This window comes from Stegostoma tigrinum, chromosome 2, assembly GCF_030684315.1.
Source record: "Stegostoma tigrinum isolate sSteTig4 chromosome 2, sSteTig4.hap1, whole genome shotgun sequence".
In the NCBI taxonomy this organism is placed as follows: Eukaryota; Metazoa; Chordata; class Chondrichthyes; order Orectolobiformes; family Stegostomatidae; genus Stegostoma; species Stegostoma tigrinum.
Window position 1 is genome coordinate 83,053,844 of NC_081355.1, and position 27,900 is coordinate 83,081,743.

The 27,900-nt window shown below is 40.4% G+C and overlaps 1 protein-coding gene across 13 annotated transcripts in view; it reads left to right on the forward strand.

The window, feature by feature from the left end:
- The window catches only part of LOC125464760 (cytoplasmic dynein 1 intermediate chain 1), a 272,641-nt gene extending 252,061 nt beyond the window's left edge, over positions 1 to 20,580 (forward strand). For all 13 annotated transcript variants that reach the window (XM_048557615.1, XM_048557596.1, XM_059655073.1 and 10 more), the window contains 2 exons: positions 12,709 to 12,834; positions 19,970 to 20,580. In XM_048557615.1, coding sequence (XP_048413572.1) covers positions 12,709 to 12,834; positions 19,970 to 20,089 — 246 coding nt within the window. In that variant the 3' untranslated portion in view covers positions 20,090 to 20,580. The remainder of the gene's footprint in view (positions 1 to 12,708; positions 12,835 to 19,969) is intronic.
- The last annotated feature ends 7,320 nt before the right edge of the window (positions 20,581 to 27,900 follow it).

Consider the following 27,900-nt stretch of genomic DNA (forward strand, 5'->3'; position numbering starts at 1 on the left):
ATTATTGTTGGCCATCAACTTGCTGCACTTTTGAAAATACAGTGGGAAGCCCCAATTTCTAGATAACAAGGTGTGGAGCTGGATGAACACAGAAGGCCAAGCAGCATCATAGGAGCAGGAAAGCTGACATTTCGGGCCTAGATCCTTCATCAGAGAAGGGCCTAGGCCTGAAACATCAGCTTTCTTGCTCCTCTGATGCTGCTTGGCCTGCTGTGTTCATCCAGCTCCACACCTTGTTATCTTGGATTCTCCAGCATCTGCAGTTCCTACTATCTCTGAAACAATTTCAGCCCCAATTTCTACATGTTTCTGATATGCCTTTGCTCCTGATGTCTGGAGCCTGCCAGGATCAGACAAATCCTGCGCTTTGTTTCTATTTATATAGCCTAGGATCCTGGATCCTTTATTATCATTTTTAACCACTCGCAACTTGTGCTTGTACATGTCTGTCCCTTTGCTCCCCTTAGAATTATAGCCCTTATTTTATATTGCTTATCCTCATTCCAGCTATAAAAGTATATCCCTTTCCTGCATCAAATTTCATCTGCCACCTATCTGCCCAAAGCTTTCAGAGTTTCATAAGGCGCATTTCTCTTGTTGCTTAGTAAAAGCTAATGTGAACAATTGTTTTGAAAGCTTCACAACATTTGATGATCCCCTGTTAAACAAGCACAAGACGTTATGCTGTACATGGCATTACAGAGTTCTTCAGAAGATCTCTAATAGTGTATGGTAGTAAGGAAGGTTAGTCTCTGCAGCTTGTTCTTGTATCTGCAGCTAAAATAACAATCAGTCAAACATGTAATGATTTAAAGAGCCAGCAATATTTACATTCTATTATTCTACTTACAAAGTAGTATCATCTGCCCTGAGCACAAAAGCTGACGGTTCGGGCCTAGACCCTTCATCAGAGAGGGGGATGGGGGGAGGGAACTGGAATAAATAGGGAGAGAGGGGGAGGCGGACCGAAGATGGAGAGTAAAGAAGATAGGCGGAGAGAGTGTAGGTGGGGAGGTAGGAAGGGGATAGGTCAGTCCAGGGAAGACGGACAGGTCAAGGAGGTGGGATGAGGTTAGTAGGTAGCGGGGGGTGCGGCTTGGGGTGGGAGGAAGGGATGGGTGAGAGGAAGAACCGGTTAGGGAGGCAGAGACAGGTTGGACTGGTTTTGGGATGCAGTGGGTGGGGGGGAAGAGCTGGGCTGGTTGTGTGGTGCAGTGGGGGGAGGGGACGAACTGGGCTGGTTGAGGGATGCAGTAGGGGAAGGGGAGATTTTGAAACTGGTGAAGTCCACATTGATACCATATGGCTGCAGGGTTCCCAGGCGGAATATGAGTTGCTGTTCCTGCAACCTTCGGGTGGCATCATTGTGGCAGTGCAGGAGGCCCATGATGGACATGTCATCAAGAGAATGGGAGGGGGAGTGGAAATGGTTGGCGACTGGGAGGTGCAGTTGTTTTTTGCGAACTGAGCGGAGGTGTTCTGCAAAGCGGTCCCCAAGCCTCCGCTTGGTTTCCCCAATGTAGAGGAAGCCGCACCGGGTACAGTGGATGCAGTATACCACATTGGCAGATGTGCAGGTGAACCTCTGCTTGATGTGGAATGTCATCTTGGGGCCTGGGATGGGGGTGAGGGAGGAGGTGTGGGGACAAGTGTAGCATTTCCTGCGGTTGCAGGGGAAGGTGCCGGGTGTGGTGGGGTTGGAGGGCAGTGTGGAGCGAACAAGGGAGTCACGGAGAGAGTGGTCTCTCCGGAAAGCAGACAGGGGAGGGGATGGAAAAATGTCTTGGGTGGTGGGGTCGGATTGTAAATGGCGGAAGTGTCGGAGGATAATGCGTTGTATCCGGAGGTTGGTAGGGTGGTGTGTGAGAACGAGGGTGATCCTCTTGGGGCGGTTGTGGCGGGGGCGGGGTGTGAGGGATGTGTCGCGGGAAATGCGGGAGACGCGGTCAAGGGCGTTCTCGATCACCGTGGGGGGAAAGTTGCGGTCCTTAAAGAACTTGGACATCTGGGATGTGAGGGAGTGGAATGTCTTGTTGTGGGAGCAGATGCGGCGGAGGCGGAGGAATTGGGAATAGGGGATGGAATTTTTGCAGGAGGGTGGGTGGGAGGAGGTGTATTCTAGGTAGCTGTGGGAGTCGGTGGGCTTGAAATGGACATCAGTTACAAGCTGGTTGCCTGAGATGGAGACTGAGGTGTCCAGGAAGGTGAGGGATGTGCTGGAGATGGCCCAGGTGAACTGAAGGTTGGGGTGGAAGGTGTTGGTGAAGTGGATGAACTGTTTGAGCTCCTCTGGGGAGCAAGAGGCGGCGCCGATACAGTCATCAATGTACCGGAGGAAGAGGTGGGGTTTGGGGCCTGTGTAGGTGCGGAAGAGGGACTGTTGCTCCCCTCTTGTTGCCGCCTCTTGCTCCCCAGAGGAGCTCAAACAGTTCATCCACTTCACCAACACCTTCCACCCCAACCTTCAGTTCACCTGGGCCATCTCCAGCACATCCCTCACCTTCCTGGACCTCTCAGTCTCCATCTCAGGCAACCAGCTTGTAACTGATGTCCATTTCAAGCCCACCGACTCCCACAGCTACCTAGAATACACCTCCTCCCACCCACCCTCCTGCAAAAATTCCATCCCCTATTCCCAATTCCTCCGCCTCCGCCGCATCTGCTCCCACAACAAGACATTCCACTCCCGCACATCCCAGATGTCCAAGTTCTTTAAGGACCGCAACTTTCCCCCCACGGTGATCGAGAACGCCCTTGACCGCGTCTCCCGCATTTCCCGCGACACATCCCTCACACCCCGCCCCCGCCACAACCGCCCCAAGAGGATCACCCTCGTTCTCACACACCACCCTACCAACCTCCGGATACAACGCATTATCCTCCGACACTTCCGCCATTTACAATCCGACCCCACCACCCAAGACATTTTTCCATCCCCTCCCCTGTCTGCTTTCCGGAGAGACCACTCTCTCCGTGACTCCCTTGTTCGCTCCACACTGCCCTCCAACCCCACCACACCCGGCACCTTCCCCTGCAACCGCAGGAAATGCTACACTTGTCCCCACACCTCCTCCCTCACCCCCATCCCAGGCCCCAAGATGACATTCCACATCAAGCAGAGGTTCACCTGCACATCTGCCAATGTGGTATACTGCATCCACTGTACCCGGTGCGGCTTCCTCTACATTGGGGAAACCAAGCGGAGGCTTGGGGACCGCTTTGCAGAACACCTCCGCTCAGTTCGCAAAAAACAACTGCACCTCCCAGTCGCCAACCATTTCCACTCCCCCTCCCATTCTCTTGATGACATGTCCATCATGGGCCTCCTGCACTGCCACAATGATGCCACCCGAAGGTTGCAGGAACAGCAACTCATATTCCGCCTGGGAACCCTGCAGCCATATGGTATCAATGTGGACTTCACCAGTTTCAAAATCTCCCCTTCCCCTACTGCATCCCTCAACCAGCCCAGTTCGTCCCCTCCCCCCACTGCACCACACAACCAGCCCAGCTCTTCCCCCCCACCCACTACATCCCAAAACCAGTCCAACCTGTCTCTGCCTCCCTAACCGGTTCTTCCTCTCACCCATCCCTTCCTCCCACCCCAAGCCGCACCCCCCGCTACCTACTAACCTCATCCCACCTCCTTGACCTGTCCGTCTTCCCTGGACTGACCTATCCCCTCCCTACCTCCCCACCTACACTCTCTCCACCTATCTTCTTTACTCTCCATCTTCGGTCCGCCTCCCCCTCTCTCCCTATTTATTCCAGTTCCCTCTCCCCATCCCCCTCTCTGATGAAGGGTCTAGGCCCGAAACGTCAGCTTTTGTGCTCCTGAGATGCTGCTTGGCCTGCTGTGTTCATCCAGCCTCACATTTTATTATCTTGGAATCTCCAGCATCTGCAGTTCCCATTATCTCTAGTATCATCTGCCCCTTATGTGCCCTCAGAAGCCTTTCTTTTGGTTTGATTTTTCATTACATTTTGGTGCAGTTACAAGGCCTGCGTCTGCGTTGATGGAGACTGCCCTATGGCAGAGCCTGCAAGCCTTGAATGTTTGGATGGATGACCCCGAGTGTTTCAGGCTCGAGGGCCCAGACTTGCTGGTAGTGCCTTGGCTAGATGCAGGCATACCTTCCTCAGCTCGAACATTCACAGGGCTGGGATTGTAGATTGGGCACTACTTCAGTACCCTCTGTGGAGAGTTCTGTTGGACCTGAATGTGGTTCCTCCTTTGCCTGGGTGCCTGCAGTCACCATCCTGGTGCCCGGCTGTTGGTGCTGAGCACCAGTAGTTATAGATATGGATTACAGATCTGCAGCCAATTAGCTTTCTTCTGGACCTGACTCTGCATGACAACTGCTAACTTGCTCATGGAGTTAGCCATATGGCCTCTTCCTCAAGTTGAGGAGGACAAAATGTCTAGAGGGGCTGGACATTTGATGGTGGTGGCTGTGTAGACATCGTTTTTGCTTGTAGAAGATGAAAGAATGAGTTGTGAAATAGGGATATGAACTGGGCATGTAAAGTATATATTTACAATGGTGGTAATTGGACAGCAGCACAGAACTTGATAAATTTTGATTGGTTGCTGAGGCATGGAGGTCTCAGCATCATCACGGGAGTGGTCACCACCTTCTCCCACCCAGGATTATCTCCTCATAGGTGGTGTACTAACGAATATTGGCACTCCACATCTCGGCCCCCTTTGCCTAATGTTTCCTTCTGGAATGAGACAAAGGCAGGGGCTGAGTGAGATGAAACTGACTTGTACAGTTGGATAGTCTTGGTTCAGGTAAGGGAGCAGGTGGTGAGATGTCCTGAGCGAATAGAAGCATAGAAAGTGTACAGGGTTAGTAGTCTTGAGGGAAGGAGGGAAGAAGCTGAACGCAGTACTGAGCATTGTAAACCATGAGCCTTGGTGGGATATATGTGCAGTAGTAGAGTTAGACTTACTCTGAGGTAGCAGAGCGAAGATGGTGCCTCTCATGGTATGGAACACAAATGATCATTAACTTCCTCCCTACATCATTGGGAATTCATCCAAACCATGGATACTACACTGACCCTAGGTGGCAACTTCAGAGCAGGCTAGCTCAGACTGGTGCTGTGGTCTCCTCTGGCAGTCCTGAGGAAAGAGGATGGGCCTCATGTCCACCGCCTCATCTACTAGAATCTCCAGATTCTAGTCAACAAAGTGGGATGCTAACTCGCCTCTATCAGCCATTCCTGGGGCATTTCTTCCCACACTAGGGCCATTCTTGCCTTGCAGCATTTGAAATGGTATACAGCTAAGCTTTAAGCACAGTCCCAGGAGCAGGAAGCCTGGAAATTCCAAGCGGCAACGAGCATTTCTGCCACTGGTGAATGCAAGGCAGGGTGACGCTGTGGACCATACTAAATGAGGTGAGCACTGTAGCTAAACTCTGTGGAGCTCATGGAAATAAATCCTGCATGAAACTCCCCAAAATTGGCATTTAGCCCAATTCTGTAAAAGTTAAACCCAATAAAACAATAAGAAACAGCCATATGCCCTTGTGCCCCATCCATGCCACCTTTGTCCATTTACCTTCCCCATGGCTACTCAGACCCTTTATGCTAACTTATGTCGAGTACACATACCTACATGGTTCTTTATAGCTTATATGCCAACTCATGGTTGACCCATATCTGATAAGCCTTTGCTCTTACAACCTCATGCCATGTCATCTAATAGCCACCAGGGGCAGGTCTCAGGGCCTATGCTGAGATGAAATAAAATAAACACCTATTATAGTCTTTGCTTTGGAGAATAAAAGCTCATGCATACATAAAGATCGTTTGCCTCCATTTCTGTTCCATAAAGTGCTTAATGTCTTCCAAAAACAATCACTTTAAAGATCTTTAAAATCATTGAAGTTGTCAATTGAACTGTGAGCTGACAGATGTTCCGTGGTGATGGTCTGTGAAACCAGTCATAGGGCGCATGTATACCTGAGGGATGTCAACAGTATATCAACAGACAGTGAAATTGGAGTTCTGAGGAAGGGCCACTTGACCTGAAACATTAACTCTGATTTCTCTTCACAGATGCTGCTTGACCTGCTGAGCTTTTCAAGCAGTTTCTATTTTTGTTAGTCACTAGCAAGCCCTGAGTTTTACTAAATGGCAGTTTTTTTTTAAAAAAGAAGTCAGAACATTTAAATATCTTTAATCTTGACATTTCCAGTGAGGGTTATGCACTTTTTGCGCATCTTCATGTCCATGTCCAATAATGCAAAAGGGTTCTTTTACCTGTCAAAATAGCTTTGCAACTTCCCCTGAAAAATTTAAATCTGAATTTGTGTTTTGGACATTTCACTAATAAATATTGGATCTGTTTCAAGCCAGCTGCACTTTCACACATGCAGCTGTGTTTACGAGCCACAGATATGCCAACCTGCCTGTGCCTCTTTGCAGCCTCCCCATAAGTCTCATCCATCTGAAAGAAATGCATGGAATTGAAATTATGTATAATTTTCCATACATCTAGGTGCTACTGTCATTTCATAATGATGAAGAGGGTCATAAGCATTGCCAAAATGACACTGGAGCTGCATTGTGGCACTTCTTCTCCAAAGGTGTCTGTGGAACTACCCAGTGGATACCCTATCTCTTCAGGTGTTGTTCCATCCCCAAACCCAGCACCCACCATTTTCACTGGGGTGAAGCAGGTTCAATGAATGGGTACAGGATAGTGATGGAGTAAACGGTGAGAAGATATGTGGGGCTATTCACATTAGTCATAAGCATTTTAAAAAATCGATACTTTTTGAGAAGGGTGAAATGTTGATATTCAGAGACACTTAGATGTGTTGGTACAAGGAATGCAGAATATCAACATACAGGCATAACAAATACTTAGGAAGGAAAGAGCATGCTGTCCTTTATTGCAAAATAATTGTAACCCAGGATCTTGTGGGAAGTTAGGGAGGAAATTGTGGGGTCCTACTGGAAATGTTTATGTTATGTACAAGTACAGGTGAGGTGCCAGAGGACTGGAGGATGGCTAATGTTGTGCCTTCCTTTAAATAAGGATGTAAGGAGAAGCCTGGGAAATCTAGACCTCTGAGTCTGACTTCGGTAGTGGGTAAATCGTTGGAGGTGATTCTGAGATGTAGGATTTACTTGCATTTGGATAGACAAGGAGTGATTAGGGATAGTCAGCATGGTTTTGTGTGAGGAAAATTGTGTCTTACAAACTTGATTGAGTTTTTGAGAAAGTAACCAAAAAGATTGAGGGCAGAACAGTAGACATTGTTTGTTTATTTTGGACTTCAGTAAAGCCTTTGAGGTTCCATGTGCTAGACTGACTGGCAAAAGTAGATCACTTCGGATTAGGGTGAGATAGCAAGAACTGCAGATGCTTGAGTCAGAGCCAACAGAGTACGGAGCTGGAGGAACACAGCAGGCAAGCAGCATCAGATGAGCAAGAAAGTTGACATTTTGGATTTGGGACCTTTCTTCAGAAATAGCTGAATATCTGAAGAAGGGTCCCAACTAGAAACATCAACTTTCCTGCTCTTCTGATGCTGCCTGGCCTGCTGTTTTCAGGGTCAGCTTGCCAACTGCATTTAAAATTGGCTTTAGGTTTAGGCCTGAAACGTCAACTTTTGTGCTCCTAAAATGCTGCTTGGCCTGCTGTGTTCATCCAGCTCCATACTTTGTTATCTTGGCGTTACAGTAGGGTTGTTTTTCAGGCTGAAGGCTGTAACCAGTGATGTTCCACAAAGATCAGTACTGGGCACACTTTTGTTTGTCATTTTATATAAACAATTTGAATGAAAATAGAGGAGGCATGGTTAGTAAGTTCACGGATGACACCAAAATTGGTGATTTACAGGAAAATGGAAAAAGGGTTATTTAAGATTACAAGGAAATCTTGATCAATTGGGACAATGGGCTGAGAAGTGGCAGATGGAGTTTGATTTGGAGAAATGTGAGGTATTGCATTGTGGTAAAACAAACAAAGGCTGGCTTGTACAGTTAATGGTAGGGCCCTTGGTAGTGTTGTAGAACAGAGAGACCTAGTGGTTCAGGTACATAATTCTTTGAAATTTGCATCACAGGTGGACAGGAGGTTAAGAAGGCATTTGGCACGCTTGCCTTATTGCTCAGACCTTTGACCATAGGAGTTGGGATGTCATGTTGAGGTTTCTCGTGATGTTGGTGAGGGATTGTTTGGAGAACTGTGTGCAGATCCGGTTGCCCTGTTACCAGAAGAATATAATTAAACTAGAGTGTGTTCAGAAAAGATTTAGCAGGATGCTGCTGGGAATGGAGGGTTTGAATTATAAAAATAGGCACTTTAGGCTGATACGTTTTTCATTGGAGCGTAAGAGATTAAGGGGTAACCTTATAAAGGTTTCTTAAATCATGAGGGGCATAGATAAGGTGAGTAGCAGAGGTCTTTTCCCTGAGGTGGGGGAGATCAAAACTAGGCAATGTACTTTTAAGGTGAGAGGAGAAAGATTTAAAAAGACATGAGGGGCAACATTTTACATAGTGTGTGGAATGAATTGCTAGAGGAAGTGGTGGGTGTAGGTACAGTCGCAACATTTAAAAGATGTTTGGATAAGTTCACGAATAGTAAAGGTTTGGAGTGATGTGGTTCAATCGCAGGCAAGGTGGAACTGGTTTAGTTTGAACAGTGTTGGCATATACTGGTTGGACCAAAGGGTCTGTTTTCTTGCTCTATGACTCTGTAGGCATAGAGAAATTCTGCTATAATTGTATGTAGTCTTAGTGAGACTCCATTTGGAATAATGTGCACCTTTAAGGAAGGATGAGCTTGCTTTGGAGATGGTGCAACAAAGGATCCACTGAATTGGTCCCTAGGAAAAGTGGGCTGTCCTTCAATAAGGTGCTAAATCAATTCAGCCTCAAGTCTCATGTGTTTAGAAGAATCAGAGGCAATCTCATTGAAATATAGAAGATTTTAAAGGAGCTTGGTAGGGAATACTCGCTGAGGTTACTTTGAATTCCCAATCCATCAGAAACATAGGACACAGCCTGATGATGTCAGAGCAGTTCTCTATACATTGATCTCTGTCATGGTTTCATCAAGGAGGTGCTTGCTAGAAACCTGGTATTGCCCGCAGCAGGTGGGAGGGAAAACATTCTAGCTTCCTGTCGGCAGTTTTTATAAGCTGACCCTTGAACTGATAACTTCTTAATATCTAATTTGAATCATAGAATGATACAGAACTGAAAATGGCTAATTGGCTTTTTGCCAGAGCTGACTCTTGTTATTCAGTGCCATTCTCGTGAATTTCTTTAGCACCTATCCAGGGCTTTCATGTCCTCCCTAAACTCTAAAATAGAGTTAGGACCTCACTGTTATAAAGGCTTAGCATAACTTGCTTGCTTTTGTGTCCTATTCCTCTAATAAATCTTAGGATTCAAAAGCTTTAATAATTTTTTCAACTTGTCCTGCAACTTGGAAAAACTGCTTTAAAATTGATCATTTGATTTAAATTTGCACTTTATTCTTCTCACCAGAATTTGTCTCTTCAAACTGCTCTGCATCATATTGTATCTGCCATGTCTGTCTATTTTCTGTTGTTATCTTACCTTGGTTTTTACTACATGAGTTTTGATGTGCAAACATTGGCTGTACAGGACAAAATTGCAATTATTAATGCATATGAAAAACATCACAGTCTTAATATGTTCCTTGGAGGAGACCACTGTACACCTCTCTCTAATATGAAAAACATCTGTTTAAAATCGTATTCTTTGAACACCTTAGATATGTTTGTATTCATCCTGCCATTGTCAGTTTAGTACCATGGGTTTTAATTTTGATGGTAGGTGAATGTCGTGCAACTTTGTCGGAGAGTCTAGAACCGTTTGCTTTTACCAAATACATGCTGACTTTCATTTATTAGTCTATACTTGTGGAAATGCGAATTAATTATGTTTCAAACTGTTGGGACAATAGTTTTACCAGAAATCAACTAATTGTCAATCTTTCTGAGTTTCATGGAAGGTCTCTCTCTGTGTGTCCATGCACATGTTCTCATGCTGTTCTCCTCAATTTTCCTAATTAGCAGTGCACCACACCCTATCGCACCGCACTCATCCCAGTTCTAAACATAGGTTTAATTTCCTGAAAGTCCATGTAGTATGATTAATAAATACAGAAGTTGCTGGAAATAACACAGCAGAATAGGCAATATCTGAGGTTATGACCTTTGGAACTGGGTGGGGCGGGGGGAAGAATTATAGCAGTCTTGAAAAAAAGTGGAGAGATGGAAAGGATAGAAGGAAGACCAATTAATGTCTGTGATAGAGTTGAAGGCTGACAAAATTAGATGTTGAAATATGATGACATAAGTCAAAAATGGCTGGTATGATGGCAAATAATGAAATAAAAAATGTGTTTGGAAGAGCTATAATTGAGAAAAGCAGAATGACTACTAGCATTTGCAGTTTCATGAATGGGTGGAGGTTATGAGCATAAACCAAATCAAATAACGCAGGTTGAAGTTTTAAATTGTAATCTTAGGAAATTGTTAAACTGCTGCATATAGCCCACTTCTAAATCTGGATTGACTGTACCTGAACTTGGAGTGGGTGAAGCTGACATCCATCTTTCCTAACTTGAACTTCATTAATATCCCCATGGTTCATACTTCCATACTCTTGAGGAAAACCACATTTATTCAAATCAAATGAAGGCCAGTTGGCATCAGTCTTGGGCATAGCCAGTGACTACCTCATCCCATGAAAGAATAAAAAAAATTGTTTAAGCTGACCTGTAAATGAAGACTAACAATTGCTCTCTAAATTGTGTTGAATGCAGTTTCACAAAATAGTGTGACAGATTTTAGGAAGTGAAAGTTTCATAAAAACAGCAAAAATCTTTCTGAACTTAATTTTATAGCGATTAAGCCAATACATCCACAAAACTTGATGGAAATTTGCCTCCAAAAGTGGAAATAATGTAGATGGTTGAAGCATTGTCCAGGGTTTTCCAAAACTCCCTGGATTTTGGAATGGTTTCAGAGGATTGGGAGGTAGCAAATATAACACAGCTATTCAAGAATTCAGGGAATTACAGGTCAGTTAGCGTGACATCATCATTAAGAAAGTTTTGGAATCTATTATTAAATGTGTTTTAACAGTAAAACTTTAGAAAGTATATTAATAAAATGTGTATATAGTGCTGACATGATTATATACAAATGAACAGAAGGGAAATCATGTTTGAAAATTTATTAGTTTTTTTGAGATTACACTGTTAGTGGAAATAGAAGAACCAGTTGGTCTGGCAGCATCTGTGGAGGAAAAAATCAGAGTTAACGTTTTGAGTCACTGGACCCGAAACATTCACTGATTATTTTTTCTTTACAGATGCCAGACCTGCTGAGCTTTTCCAGCAACTTCTGTTTTTGTTCCTGATTTAAAGCATTTGCAGGTCTTTCGGTATTTATTAGAGAAACCAGCTGATGTGGTATTTCCAAAAGGTCTTCTCTAGGATGCCACATAAAAGATTAATATAAAAACCAAAAGAACTGCAGATGCTGTAAACCAGCAACAAAAACAGAAGTTGCTGGAAAAGCTCAGCAGGTCTGGCAGCATCTGTGAAGGAGAAAACAGAGTTAACGTTTTGGGTGTAGTGACCATTCCTCAGAACTGTTGTAATAGATTAATATGCTGTGTAAGAGTTTATGGAGTTGAGGGTGAAACATTACCTTGGATAGATGAGATAACAAGGTGTAGAGCTGGATGAACACAGCAGGCCAAGCATCATCAGAGAAGCAGGAAAGCTGACGTTTTTTTTCTGAGAAAGGGTCTAGGCCCGAAGCATCGGCCTTCCTGCTCCTCTGATGCTGCTTGGCCTGCTGTGTTCATCCAGCTCTACATCTTGTTATCTTAGATTTTCCAGCATCTGCAGTTCCTACTATCTCTGAAACCATGGATAGATGCTTTGTTATTAGTTCAGAAGCACGATATAGGAACAAACAGGGTATTTTCAAGTTGGGATGTTGTAAATAGTGGTGTCATAGTGGTCAGTGCTGGGACTGTTTACACTCTGATTTATATGAAGAAACTGAGAGTAATGTATTCAAATTTCCTGATCATACAAAGCCAGATGGCAATGTAAGCTTTGAGAAGGTTGTGATAAAATAAGTTACATGAGTGGGCAGCAAGGTGAGTATAATTTGAGGAAGTGAGTTAATCACTTTACTAATAATAAATGCCATTTTCTTTTCAGGCACAAAGCTTAGAAATGTTGATATTCAGAGAAATGTGTTTGCATCTCCTACAGGGAACACTTAGGACTTTTAGATGAGAAATTTTGCCAGAGTTGTGCATCTTGTGAATTCTCTACTCTAGATCTGATGGATGCACCATCAATACTGAGGGTTTTTTTGTTGTTTTGGGAAATGAGGGATGTAGGAAGCAGGTAAGAAAGTTAAATTGAAGCCTAAGAACGGGCATAATCATTCATAATAATAGAGCAGGTTTGAGGGACTCTTTTAGTAAGAAAAATAATAACATACTGTCGAGAGTGCGTATATTTTTTACCTTTGTTTTAACTTGCATTAACTATGGTGGTCTTCCTTTTGACTGAATTATTCGAGACTCAATGGACTATGTGATTAGTTTTGTTTTTAGTTTGTATGTAATGGTCACTTAAACTCTCTTGTAAATTTACTCATTAATATTGTTTCATTTCAGGTGCCAACAGCAAGTGCAGCTGTTGAGGGAACATCTGCACTTAATCGTGTCAGATGGGCATCAACTGGTAGGGAGGTGGCAGTAGGAGATTCAGAAGGGCACATATGGGTTTATGATGTCAGTGAGGTAATTATACAACTTATTATTCACGTTATTTTTCTAATCTTGTTTAGTTGCTGTCACTTGATTATTTGCACATGCATATCTTCAGTTGAAATTTTGTATCCTCTTAAAACCTTAATGTGGAGGTGCCAGTGTTAGACTCAGGTGGACAAGGTCAGAAGTCACATGACACCAGGTTATACTCCAACAGGTTTATTTGAAATCTTAAGCTTTCGAAGCGTTGCTCCTTCGTCAGGTGAAGTGAAGGGAAGCATGTAGGTATAGAATTTATAGACAGAGAGGTCAAAAGATAGTACAGATGGTGTGAGTGGAGTGTTGACAGGCTGAATAACAAGTCTCTGCAGGTGATCAAGAGTGTCAGGGGTGTGAGTAAAGTATCAACAGCTAAATAGCAAGTGAAGGGATGGCCTATAGTATGATTAACTGAGGCAGAGAGATAATTACAAAAAATTAAAAATAAGGTGTGCTGGAGACAAACCAAATAGCTGGAACAACATGATAGCTGTAAGAGTCACATGATGAGGATCTAAGCAAAGTAATAAGTAACCCAAAACTGCACAAACTAATTAAGGTAGAGCAATCATAACAAGTTATTAAGGTAACGGTGTCAAAATCTCTTTGTAAAGTTTTTGATTACTTGCTACTTTGGTTACACCCTTGACATGTGACTCTTATAATTATCATATTAATTTATTACAATTATGAACACCAGTGGATCATCACTTCCACAATTGTGCTGCAATAAATGTAGATACTTTCAAATATTAGGATGTTTCATTTTGCTTATCCTGCTTTTAAAAATGATTTACATGTTCAATTTTGAATCAGTCATTTGTATATGTTGCTGAGTCTTGCTCATTTTGAAACCTGCTAATCTTAGCACAGTAATATGGTTTGATAGATTGTAATTTGCCATATTAAACTGAACTTCAGTAACTACCGTGGCTTTGTGTTCTTTCAGTCAATCAAAAAAGATTATTCAGAGATTTCCCTTTCGTGCATGGAATTCCCCAGATTATTTATTTATTTATCACTTTTTTTCAAATTGTAACACCACATATATTTTAGTTGTTTCATCTTTTTAAAGATCACCTTCTTGTACTAATTTAAGAATTTGTAATTATTCAGTAACATAGGTCCTAGGAGCAGCAATATACCACTTGGTCCTTCGTGGATGAACTGGTTGTGGTTTCAACTCCACTTTCCTACCTGCTTCCCATAACCCTTGAGTTCTCTATCAAACATCAATTGAAAATTAATCTTAGAATAAATTTGAACAACCAGCTTCCACTATCTCCTAAGATTTTCCACACTAACTGTCATCTAAAAGAAAAATATTTCTCCTGATCTCCATCTTAAAAGTGGAATAATTTATTCTTAATCTACGTATCATTATTTTAGTCTCTTGCACAAGTCGAAAGAGTCTCTGGGCATCCAGTGTAGCAGTCCCTTCAAGATCTTATATTTCAATAAGATCACCTCTCATTTTGTTTAATCTTTCTTCAGAAGATAACCCTTTTATCCTAGGAATGAGTTGAGTGAATCCTCTCTGAACTGCTTCTAAAGCAAGCACTCCTTTTTTTTTCCAAATAGGGAGATCAAAACTTGAACAATAATCCAGAAGTGGTCTTATCAAATCCCTTTACAAATGTCATGTAACTTCTGTACCTTTATATTCCAATTTTCCTTGCTAAATAAATGACTACATTAAATTTGCCTTGCTAATCACTTGCTGTAGTGGCATACTTTGTGATTAACATATCAGAACTCCTGGATCCCCTTGTACCACTTAGTTGTGCATGTATTCCATTTAAAGGGATAGGTTTACTTTCCCTCCCAAAATTGATAAATTCACTTTAGTCCACATTATGCTCCATTTGCCAATCTTGTTTTAACCATTTTCAGATTCTGTATCTTTACTTGACAACTTAATTTTCTATCTTGAGTGTCATTGGCAAATTTAGCTTCCATAGCTTCAGTCGCCTTATTCAAGGCATTGATTACTTGAGGACTTAGCACGGATGCCTGTGCTACTCCATTACACCCACTCTTTGTTTCCTGTTAGCCAGCCAATCTTTTATGCATGCTAATATGTTACCCCTAACCATCTGCTGTTATGTGACACCTAATTAAACACCTTTTGGAACCTCAGAATAGAATTCTCAGGTCAATGCATATAAAGCTTAAGTTTCTTTTGCACAAGTGTTGCATTTGTTTTAATAGAATGAATGTAGTGAATAAATATCTCATTAAAGGATGACTTTGTTTTATTGATCCCCTGAAAATGAAAAATTGTGAAATTTGTAGATGTGTTCATCAATTGCGTTGGCCCAGTTGGTGTTTTGCTTTTGCCTCAATTATTATGCCATTATCTATTGTAATCATGATGAACTTCAGAAAGATACAGAAAATAGTACTTGTCTGTTCACTTTAATATAAATAGCACTATTGCAAATCAGGAATGTATTTTACTATTCCAGTAACCATATGACTGCTTTGAGCATCTATAGTCATGATTTAATTCATCATGCATCCAAGTTCAGTTTTTCAATGTATTTTTCTCGCCCTTGAATTCAAATGATTTCTTTTTAGTAACAAGATCTGGCATTACTTTCAAAGTCTAGTTCAAGACAATCTTCTCACTCTGCAGTGATTTTATAGGGTGCATATTAACATGAAAGAATAATTAATCTGGATTTTTAACAATATAAAGATCACACTTGAATTGCCAGATTTAAAATAAAGCCTCTTGCAATAAATAATTATGAAAATGTTATATTTTGCACCTCTTCACTGCTAGTGTTTTTTTTATTCTATATGTGCAAGCTACACATTACCATTAAAACTGGGAATGATCAGATAAACCAAGAAGGTTTGCGTTATACAGAAAAGCTGGATAGGCTAGAACATTTTCGCTGAGAGGCAACCTTTTAGAAGTATACAATATCATGAGGGGTATAGATAAGAGTTAATGGAAGGTGCCTTTTCCCTAGGATAGGGGATTTCAAGACAAGGGGGCACTTTTTTAAGGTGAGAGGAGAGATTTTACAAAAGACGAGGGACACAGAAGGTGGTTCACATGTGAAATGAACTTCCTGAGCAAGTTCTGGATGTAGACAAACTATAACATTTAAAAGATATTTGATTAAAGTATATGAATAGGAAAGGTTTTGAGGGATAGAGACCAGGTGAAGGCAGGTGGGACTAGTTTGATTTGGGATTATGTTCGGCATGGTTGGACCTAAGGGTCTATTTCCATGCTGTATGACTTTATAACCAATTGACTCAGTGGGCTAAGTAGCCTCCTTCTGCTTTTGTGCTTTATGGTCTTGGAATTATATTTCTAATAAAATTAATTCTGATTATTGTTTAATTTTTATTTAGTTTTGTTTCAAGCACATTTGGCAATCTAACATATTTTACTGTCATAGTTGGCTGGTATTTAGGAAGCAATAGTTGGTGATATTGTTAATTTCTTTCCATATATAAACAATAGCTTAAGACAAATAGTAATAAAGGGGAATTTGTCTATACATTTGATGGTCCTGCTATAATCAATTGCTTGCCAAACGTTCCATGCAGTTGAGACACTTTAATAAACTGAATATCCAAGACTACCTGTCTTGTGAATGTGCTCTCTAACACTTAAAATTAAATTGGTTCTCCCATGCAGAAAGGCATGCAGTGCTCAAAATAAAGTGTATTATCATTTTCTGGAATTTAGAAATTGGATTTGAGAATGAATTATGGAGTAGAATTATTTTCAACAAGAGTGCACTTAGGTGCCAATAACCCATTAAATCCATCATCAACATACTGGAATTTGGATGTTTGTCAATAATGTCCTTTCACTTACACAATGATTAAGCATGCCTCTACCAAAGTGTCTTTTTGGTTAGTGGCACATTTCCCAGTAAATCATTAAGTAACATTTTATTCTTGCAAAAAATTCAGCGTGTTTATCCCTTGATATAGTGATTTTTTTTTGAAGAATGTCTAGACACTAAAACCAATCTTAGGACTGAATCTCTTGGAACACTTGCATCAGATGTTTTCTTAAAAAACCAATTAAAAGTCATGAAATTGTTTTGGAGATACACTGGGGATAAACTACAAGTTACTTCTGAAATATTCCTCAACCTCCCGTTTTTTTGCATAGATACTTGTAAATTTGCTGCCAGCGTATTATTTAGGATGGCCACTTATTTGCAAATGAGTTTTCTTCATTCATGTATGGGTGTCTCTGGTAGGGTCACCTTTCTAACTGTGTCCGTGGAATGTGACGTTGAGTTACCTTTGTGAACTATTGCAGTCATGTGTTGTCTGTACACCCAGAGTACTATCAGAGGATGGGTTCCAGAATTTTGACCCAGTAACTGAAGGAGGTGTGATATAGTGCTGAGTCAGAATGATGTGTAGCCCGTAAGGGTATCTTCTAGGTTGTGGTGTCCCATACATCTACTGCCTTTGTGCTTCTCGATGGTAGAGTTTGTGGTTTTGGAAAGTAGTGTTAAAGAAGCCATGAGTTTCTTCAATGCATCATGTACATAAAGTACTCATTGTTGCCACTATGTGCCAACAGTGGAGGAACTAAATGTTTAAGTGGTGTACCAGTTGTCATTCAGAGAGGCTGCTTTTGAGCTTAGTTACACACTAGTATGTGTATCTAGTTTGTTGGTTCATGTGGTAATTAAATTTTACGGAGTAACATGTGTCCTGAAATAAAACTAAAATGCTGAAGAAACTCTGCAGATCTAGTAGCATCTGTGGAGTTGGAAACAGTCTTAATGTTCAAGTCCAGCATGCTGGTTCTTCAGAATTGAATGCTGCCTGAGGCAACGAGTCAGAATGATGAGATGAAATTCCTTTTTAATTAGTCACAGAATGTGAGCATCGTTGGTTAGGCCAGCATTTACTCACGAGATGGAAATAGCTTATGGTGATTTTACTTTTCAGTTCTATTTAAGATTAAGACTTTTAGAATACTACATTCAGTTCTGGTCTCCCTGCTATAGGAAAGATGTTGTGAAACTTGAAATGGTTCAGAAAAGATTTACAAGAATGTTGTCAAGGTTGGAAGATTTGAGCTATGAGGAGAGGCGGAATAGGCTGGGGCTGTTTTCAATTGACTGAGAGACTGAAGGGAGACCTTACAAAAGTTTATAAAATCAGAGCATGGATAGGGTGAATAGCCAAGGTCTTTTCCCCAGGGTACAGGAGTCCAAAACTAGAGGGTGTAGATTTATGTTGAGAGGGGAAAGATTTAGAAAGGACCTAAGGGGCAACGTTTGCATGCAGAGGGTGGGCCATGTGTGGAATGAATAGAAAGGGTTTAAAGAAACCAGATTAATTTAAGATACTGGTCAGCACAAGTGAGTTGGATCGAAGGGTCTGTTTCTGTGCTGCACAACTCTATGACTCTTAGCTGGATCACTAGGTGGAGCAATCCACACACATACACAGGATTAGGATGTTGCAGGACAATGCTTCAACAAAGTAACAGTAGAGCAGCTGCCTGTAATAAAAATGGCACCATCCCTAAATTCACACGGCGAAAGCTCCAGAGTGTTACCGCTAATGTTAAATATTGTCATCATAAAGGTTTTAATCCTGAGCATTGAAAGATTAAAGCTCATCAGTCACCCCATAGCTGATCAGTATTACATCATTTGAACGTAAATGCAACTGTTTCAGAAAATAACACTTTGGAATCTGATTGCAAGGATTAGTTAGTAACTCAACTATCACATTTTTGCACTTCCAGGATTGTAGAATGTTAACTGTTTTGGTTGGGTGTGGCTGGGATTTTATTTCAGAACTGACGCCTGAATATAAATCAATTCAGGGAAAGGAAGGCATGAAGCATATGCTGAAAGTTCATTAAATGTTGCAAGAGTCGCTGTGGCTTGAGATCAAAGTTTCCTGTTTGACAGCAAACATTAACTTTGTAGCACATTCTCTATTCTACAGGATGTTATCTGTGCACGCAGAGAAGAATTACTGAGATTACTGGCATCATCTGTGACACCCCCCCCCACCGCCGCCCCAATCCAGCAGATGCACAAATCACCACAACGCCAGTTGATTGCACCAGTGTGATGTTCTCATTTTCCACTTTAGCCGATTGTGATGTATTTTCATTGTTTGGTTTGCAGGTGTTTTAAATAATCACACTTTTTGGTTCGTAAAGCTTACTGTTTAATGATAACTTGCCAAACTGCCTGGCTACGAGCTGCTTAGGCTGGTGTCACATGATATAATAGCTGACTGTCAAATACAGCCATGAATATTGCCCTCTGGAATCATTACTGTATTGGTTCCTAACTAATTACTTCCTAGAACATTACGGATAGCATAACACCACTTAACAACCATCCTTTTGGTACCCATCTGAAATAGATTGGCAAATTTGTGCAAAATTGTGTAGGTTTTATACTATAATTTCCACAACCATTAGAAATGGGTTGAGACAGGCAAGCTGAATCCTTTTCATTGGATTTATGTTTAGCCAAAATATCACTTCTTGCATCAAAAGGAAATTGTGCAATCTAATTCTTAGTTGTATTGGAATGTTAATTTAAATTTTAAAAACAACACAAATTCTCTCAAATAAACTAAGCACACAGAATTACAGATGCTAGGATTCTGAAACAAAAACAATGTATGCTGAAGAAACACAACAGACTGACGTAGGGTCACTGGATTTGAAATATTAATTGTTTTCTCTCCTCAGATGCTGCCAGACCTGCTGTGTTATGCAGCACTCCGTTTACTTTAAAATTTCTTTCAAAGCTTGTGACAGGACTGCCAATATGTTGCACATTTAATGATTCTTAATAATAATTAAATTACATTTACTGTAGGCAAGTGATTTACAACCTTTATATCTTGTTAGATTGCCAAAGATATTTGTATTTGAGTCATTAAACCTGTTCAAGGTGTGCAGAGTAAATCCTAATGTACACAGCATGTAAATTAATCTTAATCAATAAAAAGGATAAAACAGCAGAAATACATTAGTATAGTCACCATATGAATTAAACACGAGATGCGTATTCCTTTGAAGCTTTACAGTAGAGTGTTAGGAACTTTTATTTTTCCTCAAGGTGATGTACTTTCACTTGTTTTTCACTCACAGCAATTGGCAATCCCTCATGGTGATGAGTGGGCACGTTTTGCTAGGACCCTGGTGGAGATCCGGGCTAACCGGGCAGATGCAGAAGAGGAAAGTGTTGCTGAATTGACTGTACAGCTGTAGGACATTATCTGTACCTGCTTTGCCAGTGCAATTATGCTATATGAAGATATACCAGTTGAAAGTGCCACATATGACCAAAAGCTGCTATTGTAGTTTTACTGTTTCTCATTTCTAGATGTTTATCAATATGTAAAGTGCTTAAAAAATACAGCGTTATGAAAATTATTGCTCAATTCTGTAATGTTTAAAATGTTGTAATTGCATTACAGCTATTGATTATTAGTTAGTAGATGTATTGAATAAGTAGAAGCCCATAGTTCTACCTGTATTTGTAAGCATGTATAGCATAGGTCTATTAAATCCATGATGCTAAATATGTGCAGGTGTGGAAAGCTACACTACAAAACTGAGCCAACAATTTCAAACTGGCATTTTCCCACTGGTAATGCACCATTGTGAATGGTTGTACTTTCAACGTTGCTGATCCATATTTATTAAATATTGCATGGAAAATACTAGGAAAAGATTAAAATAAACTATCCTGGAACAACCTTATGTCTCCTTTATAATTTTAATTTTGTATATTTTTGTTTTCTTCATTTCAATAAGTTAATATTCTGGGGGAAAAATGACCTCAAATAGTGTGGTAGCAATTCCCACTTAAGTAAGTTTAAAGGTCCAATATCCCGAACGCTGAAAACAATTTTATTTCCTATCATTGTCTGCATACTTGTCAACATATTACTATGTTGACATGTGGTTTGAACACTCCAGGACAAGTGACACACAAATCTGCTTCACAATTTAAACTGGAGTCCCTCAGAATTGGCAATGTTTTTTAATGAAACAATCTGATGCAGCTGATGCAAGGTTAGATTAATACTATTGAAAATTCTATTTTCATGCAGACAAAGATTACTTTCATTTTTGTTTTAATTCCACAATGCTGTAGGAATGTTAACTTCTAATTAAAATAAAATGCTGAAGGAGATCAGAGGAAACATGACGTGTAAATTTGACCCATGCCAATAAAGTGCTGTCAGAGCTGTAGAGGAGTCTTTGGAAAGTATGTCCTATTATCCAGTTTTAAAACACTTTAAACTGAAGTCCAAATACTAATGAGTATAATTTGCATTTTCTAATTGTTTGACTGGATTATCAAAATACAAACAACTTTCCAGAGAAGACCTTGGCCAGTGGTGTTATTGCTGGACTGTTGATTAGATTCCCAGATAATGTTCTGCAGATCTGGGTTTGAATCCCACCACAGCAGATGGTGGAGTTTGAATTCAATAAAATATCTGTAATTAAGAATCTAATGATGACCATGAATCCATTGTTGATTGTTGGGAAAAACCCATCTGGTTTACTAATATCTTTTACGGAGGGAAACTGCCATCCTCACCTGATCTGGCCTATATGTGACCTCAGACCCACAGCAAATGTGGATGACTCTGAACTGCCATCTGGGCAATAAATGCTGCCTATCCAGAGATGCCCTAATCCCATTAATGAATAAAATAAAAAAATCTCAGCAACACTTCCATTAAGAAATAATCTCATTATTTTATGCTTTTTTTTCCTTCTAAAAACTTAGCTGTGTAAAACACTGGCTGTTCACTTAGCCAACACTACTGTTAGTGGAAAGTTTGTGTATTTATGACTTCAGTAGCACTAGCTTGCCATCATATGCCAACTTAACTCATAATGGGGTAAAGTACCACATCAAGTGGTTATTCACTGTGCACCCAGCCAGAAGTTATAATTCGGCTTTTGGACTGTAAATTTCATTACAATTGCCAATTATTTAGTTAGCTAATGTTTGATCATGATCATCCCTTAACACAGGAATCATTTCAAGGTGGTTAGTAACGGTTCATTTTTGACCCATTTACTCGAGTCAGTATTTTTGGGTTCAGTGCCCATTTTAGGATTTGAGAATTGACAGTAAACTGGTCAGTCAGCTTCTGTTGGTGGGACGTAGCTGGTCAGTTCACATGTGTAAACTCTGCTGACATACCAGCATTGATTGCATTTGAAAAGCAATTAAATGGCTGTGGAATATTCTGAGAATGTACCAAAATGTAATGCAATTTTTAAAAATTTACTGTCTGAGCTCATATCAACTCAACAGAAACCAGAGATTAAAACTGGTATTTCTGGCCCTTCGGCTTGGCAGCACACCAGCTGGCACCAGATCTTCCAGGTGCCAGATAACCTTGAAATATATCCATCAGCACTCATCAGAAGTCCCAATGAACTCACTGAGGTAACTGCATAATTATTTAAGCACATGGCATTCTGGGAACCTCCTGAAATTTAAAAAAGTCTCCCAATTCTGAGTTGGAGTTGAAAACTTTGGAAGGTTCTAACTCACTTACCTGGATAGTTATCCAAGAAAAGTTAAGGAATAAAAGCAGCTGTAAGTGCTGAATGATTACATATTTGACAGTCCTACCGAACCCCTCCTGCTCTTTAACACACTTTCCAACAAATCATTCACACTGACCCCCACGCATTGATCTAACTTCATCAGCTAACTTCACTGGTCCACTTACCAACCTTTATATTATCAGCCACTCCCTCGCCACCATACCCCCTCACTTCTGCTCCTGCTGATTTTCCTGCCACTGCATGGATCTCCGAGGTCTGTGTAAAGCAGCAACTTCTGGAACTGGAAGTCAATACATCCTCATGCCTATCAGCATGTGTGATTGATCCGATGAGCTTAGAGGGATCATTGCCTCTCAAACATGCACCTGCTACTCAGTCTACATGAGCACCCACATAACTGTCACCCTAGTCCCTCATCCACATATCTTCTCTCCTTCACTTTTCAAAAAGGCTTTTGATCTGCTTTTAAAAGATAGCAGTTATTGCTTCAAAAATGGAGTCTAGCTTCAGTGAAAACTGCCTGCACTCTCATGTAAGAATCCCTGTACTTGAAGACTTCTGCAGGATCCTCCATCAGAAGACCAGCTTGAAATATTATGGGTAAGAACTATGCAATTTCTTTTGTTATCTGGGTCAGAATTTGGGATTCTAGGCGGATTAAAAGATTTTGGTTACAGTATTTAAATTAATACTAAATTAATTGTTCATTGAAGGAGGAGTCTGGAGTCCCAACAAACCAAATGAACTAGTAAAATGGTATAATTTAGAAGAATTCTTGTTAAAAATAGAGGGGAAATAAACCTACTAAAAGATTTAACTATTGACTAATGTCTATAGTTTTGAATCATAATCAGTCAATATCAATAAAAATCAATATAAAGGCATGATGCTGAAAATCCAAGATACGAATATGCTGGGAATGCTCACATCCTGTCAAGACAGAATCCATGGAAGGGGAACAGTTCAATCGTTAACTCCTTGTCAGAACCAGAAGGTTGGCTGCAGACAAAATTGGGTGGTTTGGGGGACAAAGGCATATTTGTAAGTGTGACAACGGGAAAATTCATGCAAAACAAAGTTGTGTCAGTTCCATGAAATGTTTTGGCCGTGTGATACTTTCGTTGGATGCAGTTTCAATATCTGATAAGTCTATCAAATACAATGACTCGGGCAAACAAAAAGAGAACTGGAATGACTGAGGACAACTGCTGTACTAAATAAGGCTATTTACATCCTGAGTGACTTCACTACCAATCGAATGCTAATAGCTGTTAGATAAGGGTTCTAATTATTGTGTTGTGCAAATCTAATTTTGTTTGTAGTTAATATTTAACTGGAATTTACAGTTTAAATGCTGAAATTCCAGCCTTGAGTATGGTTTTAACAAGCACTCCATCACAGAGCAGTTCAGCACAGTTGAAGAAATGACAATCAGCTGAAAGTGATTCCTCTGTAACTGGGTCAGATGCATCTTCTGTGTTAGGATATAAATCCATCCAATATGTTGCAGTTTAGCACTTGAGTGCTGGATTTGGGTGAGTAAAGACTTTTGTGAAGAAAGGGAAGAGGTAGTCTGCTGTCTTTGCTTCTTCTAACTTTTCAGCCTTCTGTCATTGATTCTTACTCTGCTACAAGCGAAGCTAGTTATTTGGTGAATTTCTATGAGTACTTGAGCAGTTCTTGCTTAGACTTTATGACCTGGAGGCTGAACTACAGATATTGTTGCAAATCAGGAATGAGGAGAGTCAACAGGATTCTGAGTCATGTGACAGTCACATGGTCTTCTGATTTAGTTAGTGTTTGGGGACAGGATAGCGTGGTTACGAGTGCAGCAATTAAGGAGGGCCAGAAAGCAGAAGCATCTGATCCAGCACTTAATCAACAGGTTTCAGAGTTTTTTTTCTGCTTTGGTATACATTAACTTAGTTTAAATGGGATCTGTACTGATGGGATGGTTTCAACTTGAACCATGCTGGAGGCCAGGGTTCATTGTGAGCTGCATACCTAGGGGTCTTAAAGATTTCAAGCTAAACAGTAAGGACATTAGATGAAATTGTAAAATTACATGAACTAGACTGTATCTGAACATACGGTATTAAAAGCTAAACAGATGATCTGTGAGCACAAATAGAAATGAATAAGTGCAATCTGGTAGCAGTGGAAGATGCATGATGATATTGAAGGGTATGCACTTAGGAAAGGCAGGAAGTTATGAAAAGGTGGATGGGTGGTTCTGTCAAATACAGATATTAGCACAACAAAGAACAATGAGCCAACTTCAAGAAAAACTAGAAAATAGATATGGTTTGTGGAGAGAAAAGAAATGATAAAGACATGAAATTATTTAGGCTTTGCGGGGGGGGGGTGCTGTAGAGCCTACTTAAAACAGTAACCATGTGGTAGGATGGAGCATAAAGAAATAATGGGTGCTTGTCATAAAAGCATAGCAACATTCATGAGCGGTTACATAAACTGGAAAATTCAGATGCAGAAAGTTATTTTAGATGGCCAGTCCATAGTTTACTGGACAGTTTCTGAGAACAACATATTCTAAACCATTAGGAACACATATTAACAGCATACAAGAATTCAAAAATGGAAGATTTGGCCACTTTTGAGGGATATTTTCTGTTTGCAGGAGCGGTTTTAAAAAGCGCTCTCTGAGAATAAAAGTGAATTCTTAAAGAAAATCAGCTGCAGCAATATCTTGAAGTTTTTTTTTGGTAATCTGAGCAGTTAGACTGGTCCTCTCATGAAATATGAAAGTTGAACTACAAACTAAATCCAAGGACCTGGATCTAACTTTATTTTCCACAAAACGTGAGGATCGTTCATTGCTCTGTGTCAACAAGAACCCTCTGCATTGAACCCTGAACCCTTAACCCACAGATACATTGTTTTGTTTCTGCCAGTTTGATCCCACCCAGAGCTGTGTCATCTTGTACTTACAGGAGACTGCAGTACAGTTTTCAGCACCTTCCTCCCTTTCAAAATCCTTTCTTCAATGATCTTTGACATTCATCAGGTATGACATTTCAGCATGTCCCTCAAGGCTGAGGTTAATCCACACAGGGCTTCCAGACTGTCCGTGAATTATACTGCTCAGAATTTTTGTTCTCCGTCTTTTATTTTTTAGCTGTACGTCTTCTATTGGGGTGGCAGGTGGGGGAGAATGTTGTAATTAAAAATTCAGTAGGTGATACAGGGTTGGCTGTCATCATGACAACTTGGATGAAAGTACTGTGTATTGTGATCAAATTCGCTGAAGATATGAAATGGGTAGGAAAACAAAATGCAAAGAGGAGGATAAAGCATCTACAAAGGGTTACAGATATTGAGTCAGCAAAGATTTTGCAGATTGTGCACTGGTAGGCAAAATAGTAAAGCTGTATGTTATAGAAATGGAAAGAGACTGCAGCATTATCCATTATAAAGGGATCTGGGTGTCCTTTTACATAAGAATTACAAAATATTAACATATAGATACAGTTACTAATTAGGGTGTATAAATTGTTAGCATTTAATGCTGAGGAGTTGCAATATACAAGCATACAACAGGAGGACGACCTGTTTAAAATGTGTTGGTGAGACCACACAGAGTATGGCATTGGGCCTCTAATTCTAACAGCTGAGAAGATTTACTGCACTGATTCTTGGAATCAGGGCGGTTGTCCAGTGAAGAAGGCTTAACAGTTCCAACCTGTATTTGTCGAAAAACAGAAGATTGAGATGTTATTTCATTGAAACATATGAGGGAGCTTTAAATGCTAACCCTATCTTGCCTCAGATTTAGGGACATAGTTTCAAAAGGAGGTTTCCCATTTAAGACTGAGATGAGGAGGAGCTGCTTCTCTTGGATCGTTAATCTTTGGAATTTTAGTTCCGGGAGGAAAGTGGAGACTCTGTCACTGAGTATATTTAATGCCGAGTTAGACAGATCTCAGATCTACAGAAGGACTAAGGGAGGGGACAAACTGCGAAGTGGAATGAAGCCTTAATCAGATAATGAAAGGCAGAGCAGATTTGATGGGTGAAATAGTCTGCTTCTATTCCTAATTTAATGAAGTATAAGGAGTAACAAAACAGTGAGAGCGCTCCCACATTATCACATTCCTATCGATAGCCCTGATGCAGGGGGTGTAAAAGGAGAGGAAATGTTATCCTTCTGTAGATGGTCAAAAAATCATCCAGTACATATTTAGAAAGGAATGGAATTAGCCATGGAGATCAGTGCCAGAAATTTAGTCTTAAAGACCTGACTACAGCTTGCTCTATGATCTCATGAGTGGTCAAGGGCAGTGAATACCTCTTAAAAGGTTGGCTCCCAATACCCTGCATCACCAATTTCACACAACTACTCAATGCACCACATCACACCAACAATGTCTAGCAATCTAAAATATTTGTTTGTTGTACCTCAAGCTCTCACGTTTACCGGTGCTGCAAGTCTCACGTCCTTATCTCTCAACTTTGACGTATTCGCAGCTATAAATGTTGCAATGACCAATGACCTTCCCTCCCTTCTGCAGGGCAAGGAGCCATACAGAAACAAAGAGCAGCAAAAAAACCTTCTGAGAGCCAATCACAGCTGCGTGCCGTCAGCCCCTTTACACAAGATTTCTAAGATCGTCCAGAATTGTGGAATTACTTATGTGACATATTATCCACATGTAAAATACTGGAAAACAGGGTACAATTTTTTCACCAACAGACAAGCTCATTAACAACTGAATATGTATTTCCACTGGATGCAAGAGGGTCTGTGAGTATTAAAGTGTTTTGAAAAGACATGCACAATGCTTGCAAATATTTTGTGTTTCCATATATTTGACTATCACTTAAACCAACTTCAAACATAACTGGAATGTTTAAGTAGTTGCAAGTCCATCACAGTTTTCACAAATAACTTCAGCAACACTCTTCAATTCAACAATAAACCTGCTTTCAAATCTAAAATGAACTGCCCAGGTATATTTGATGTTTCAATGGTTCATTCTAAAGAAATCAAACTGAAATTTCATTGAAATACTGATCAGTATTGGAATAGTTCCTTGTTCAAATAGAATCAAATCATTTCTACATTACAGATAAAAGTTTCCACTGATTAAAATATTTATTTGAAGTATCATAATTTGTCAAGGAATATGTTAATCCAATGTTGAAGAAAAATTATAATCTCAACAGTGCCTTATGTTAAATTATCAACTGGGTCCTTTCAAACAGTTCACTATGTACATTAATATACATAAAACATCAAAATGTAAAAGTAAGGTTTTTTAATAAATCTCAAAACAAACAATTCATGTAATTATGCATTCTGTAGCTAGTAACTATTCTCACATTCAAATCACAGAAGTGAAAGCATCTCTCAGGTTGATAGCCATCAAAGGGCTGTAAACCAGGATATGTTACCTCTTTGTCTCACTATTGATTGCCACAAGAGTTGTGACATTTTGTTTGGTGTTAGAATCACAGGA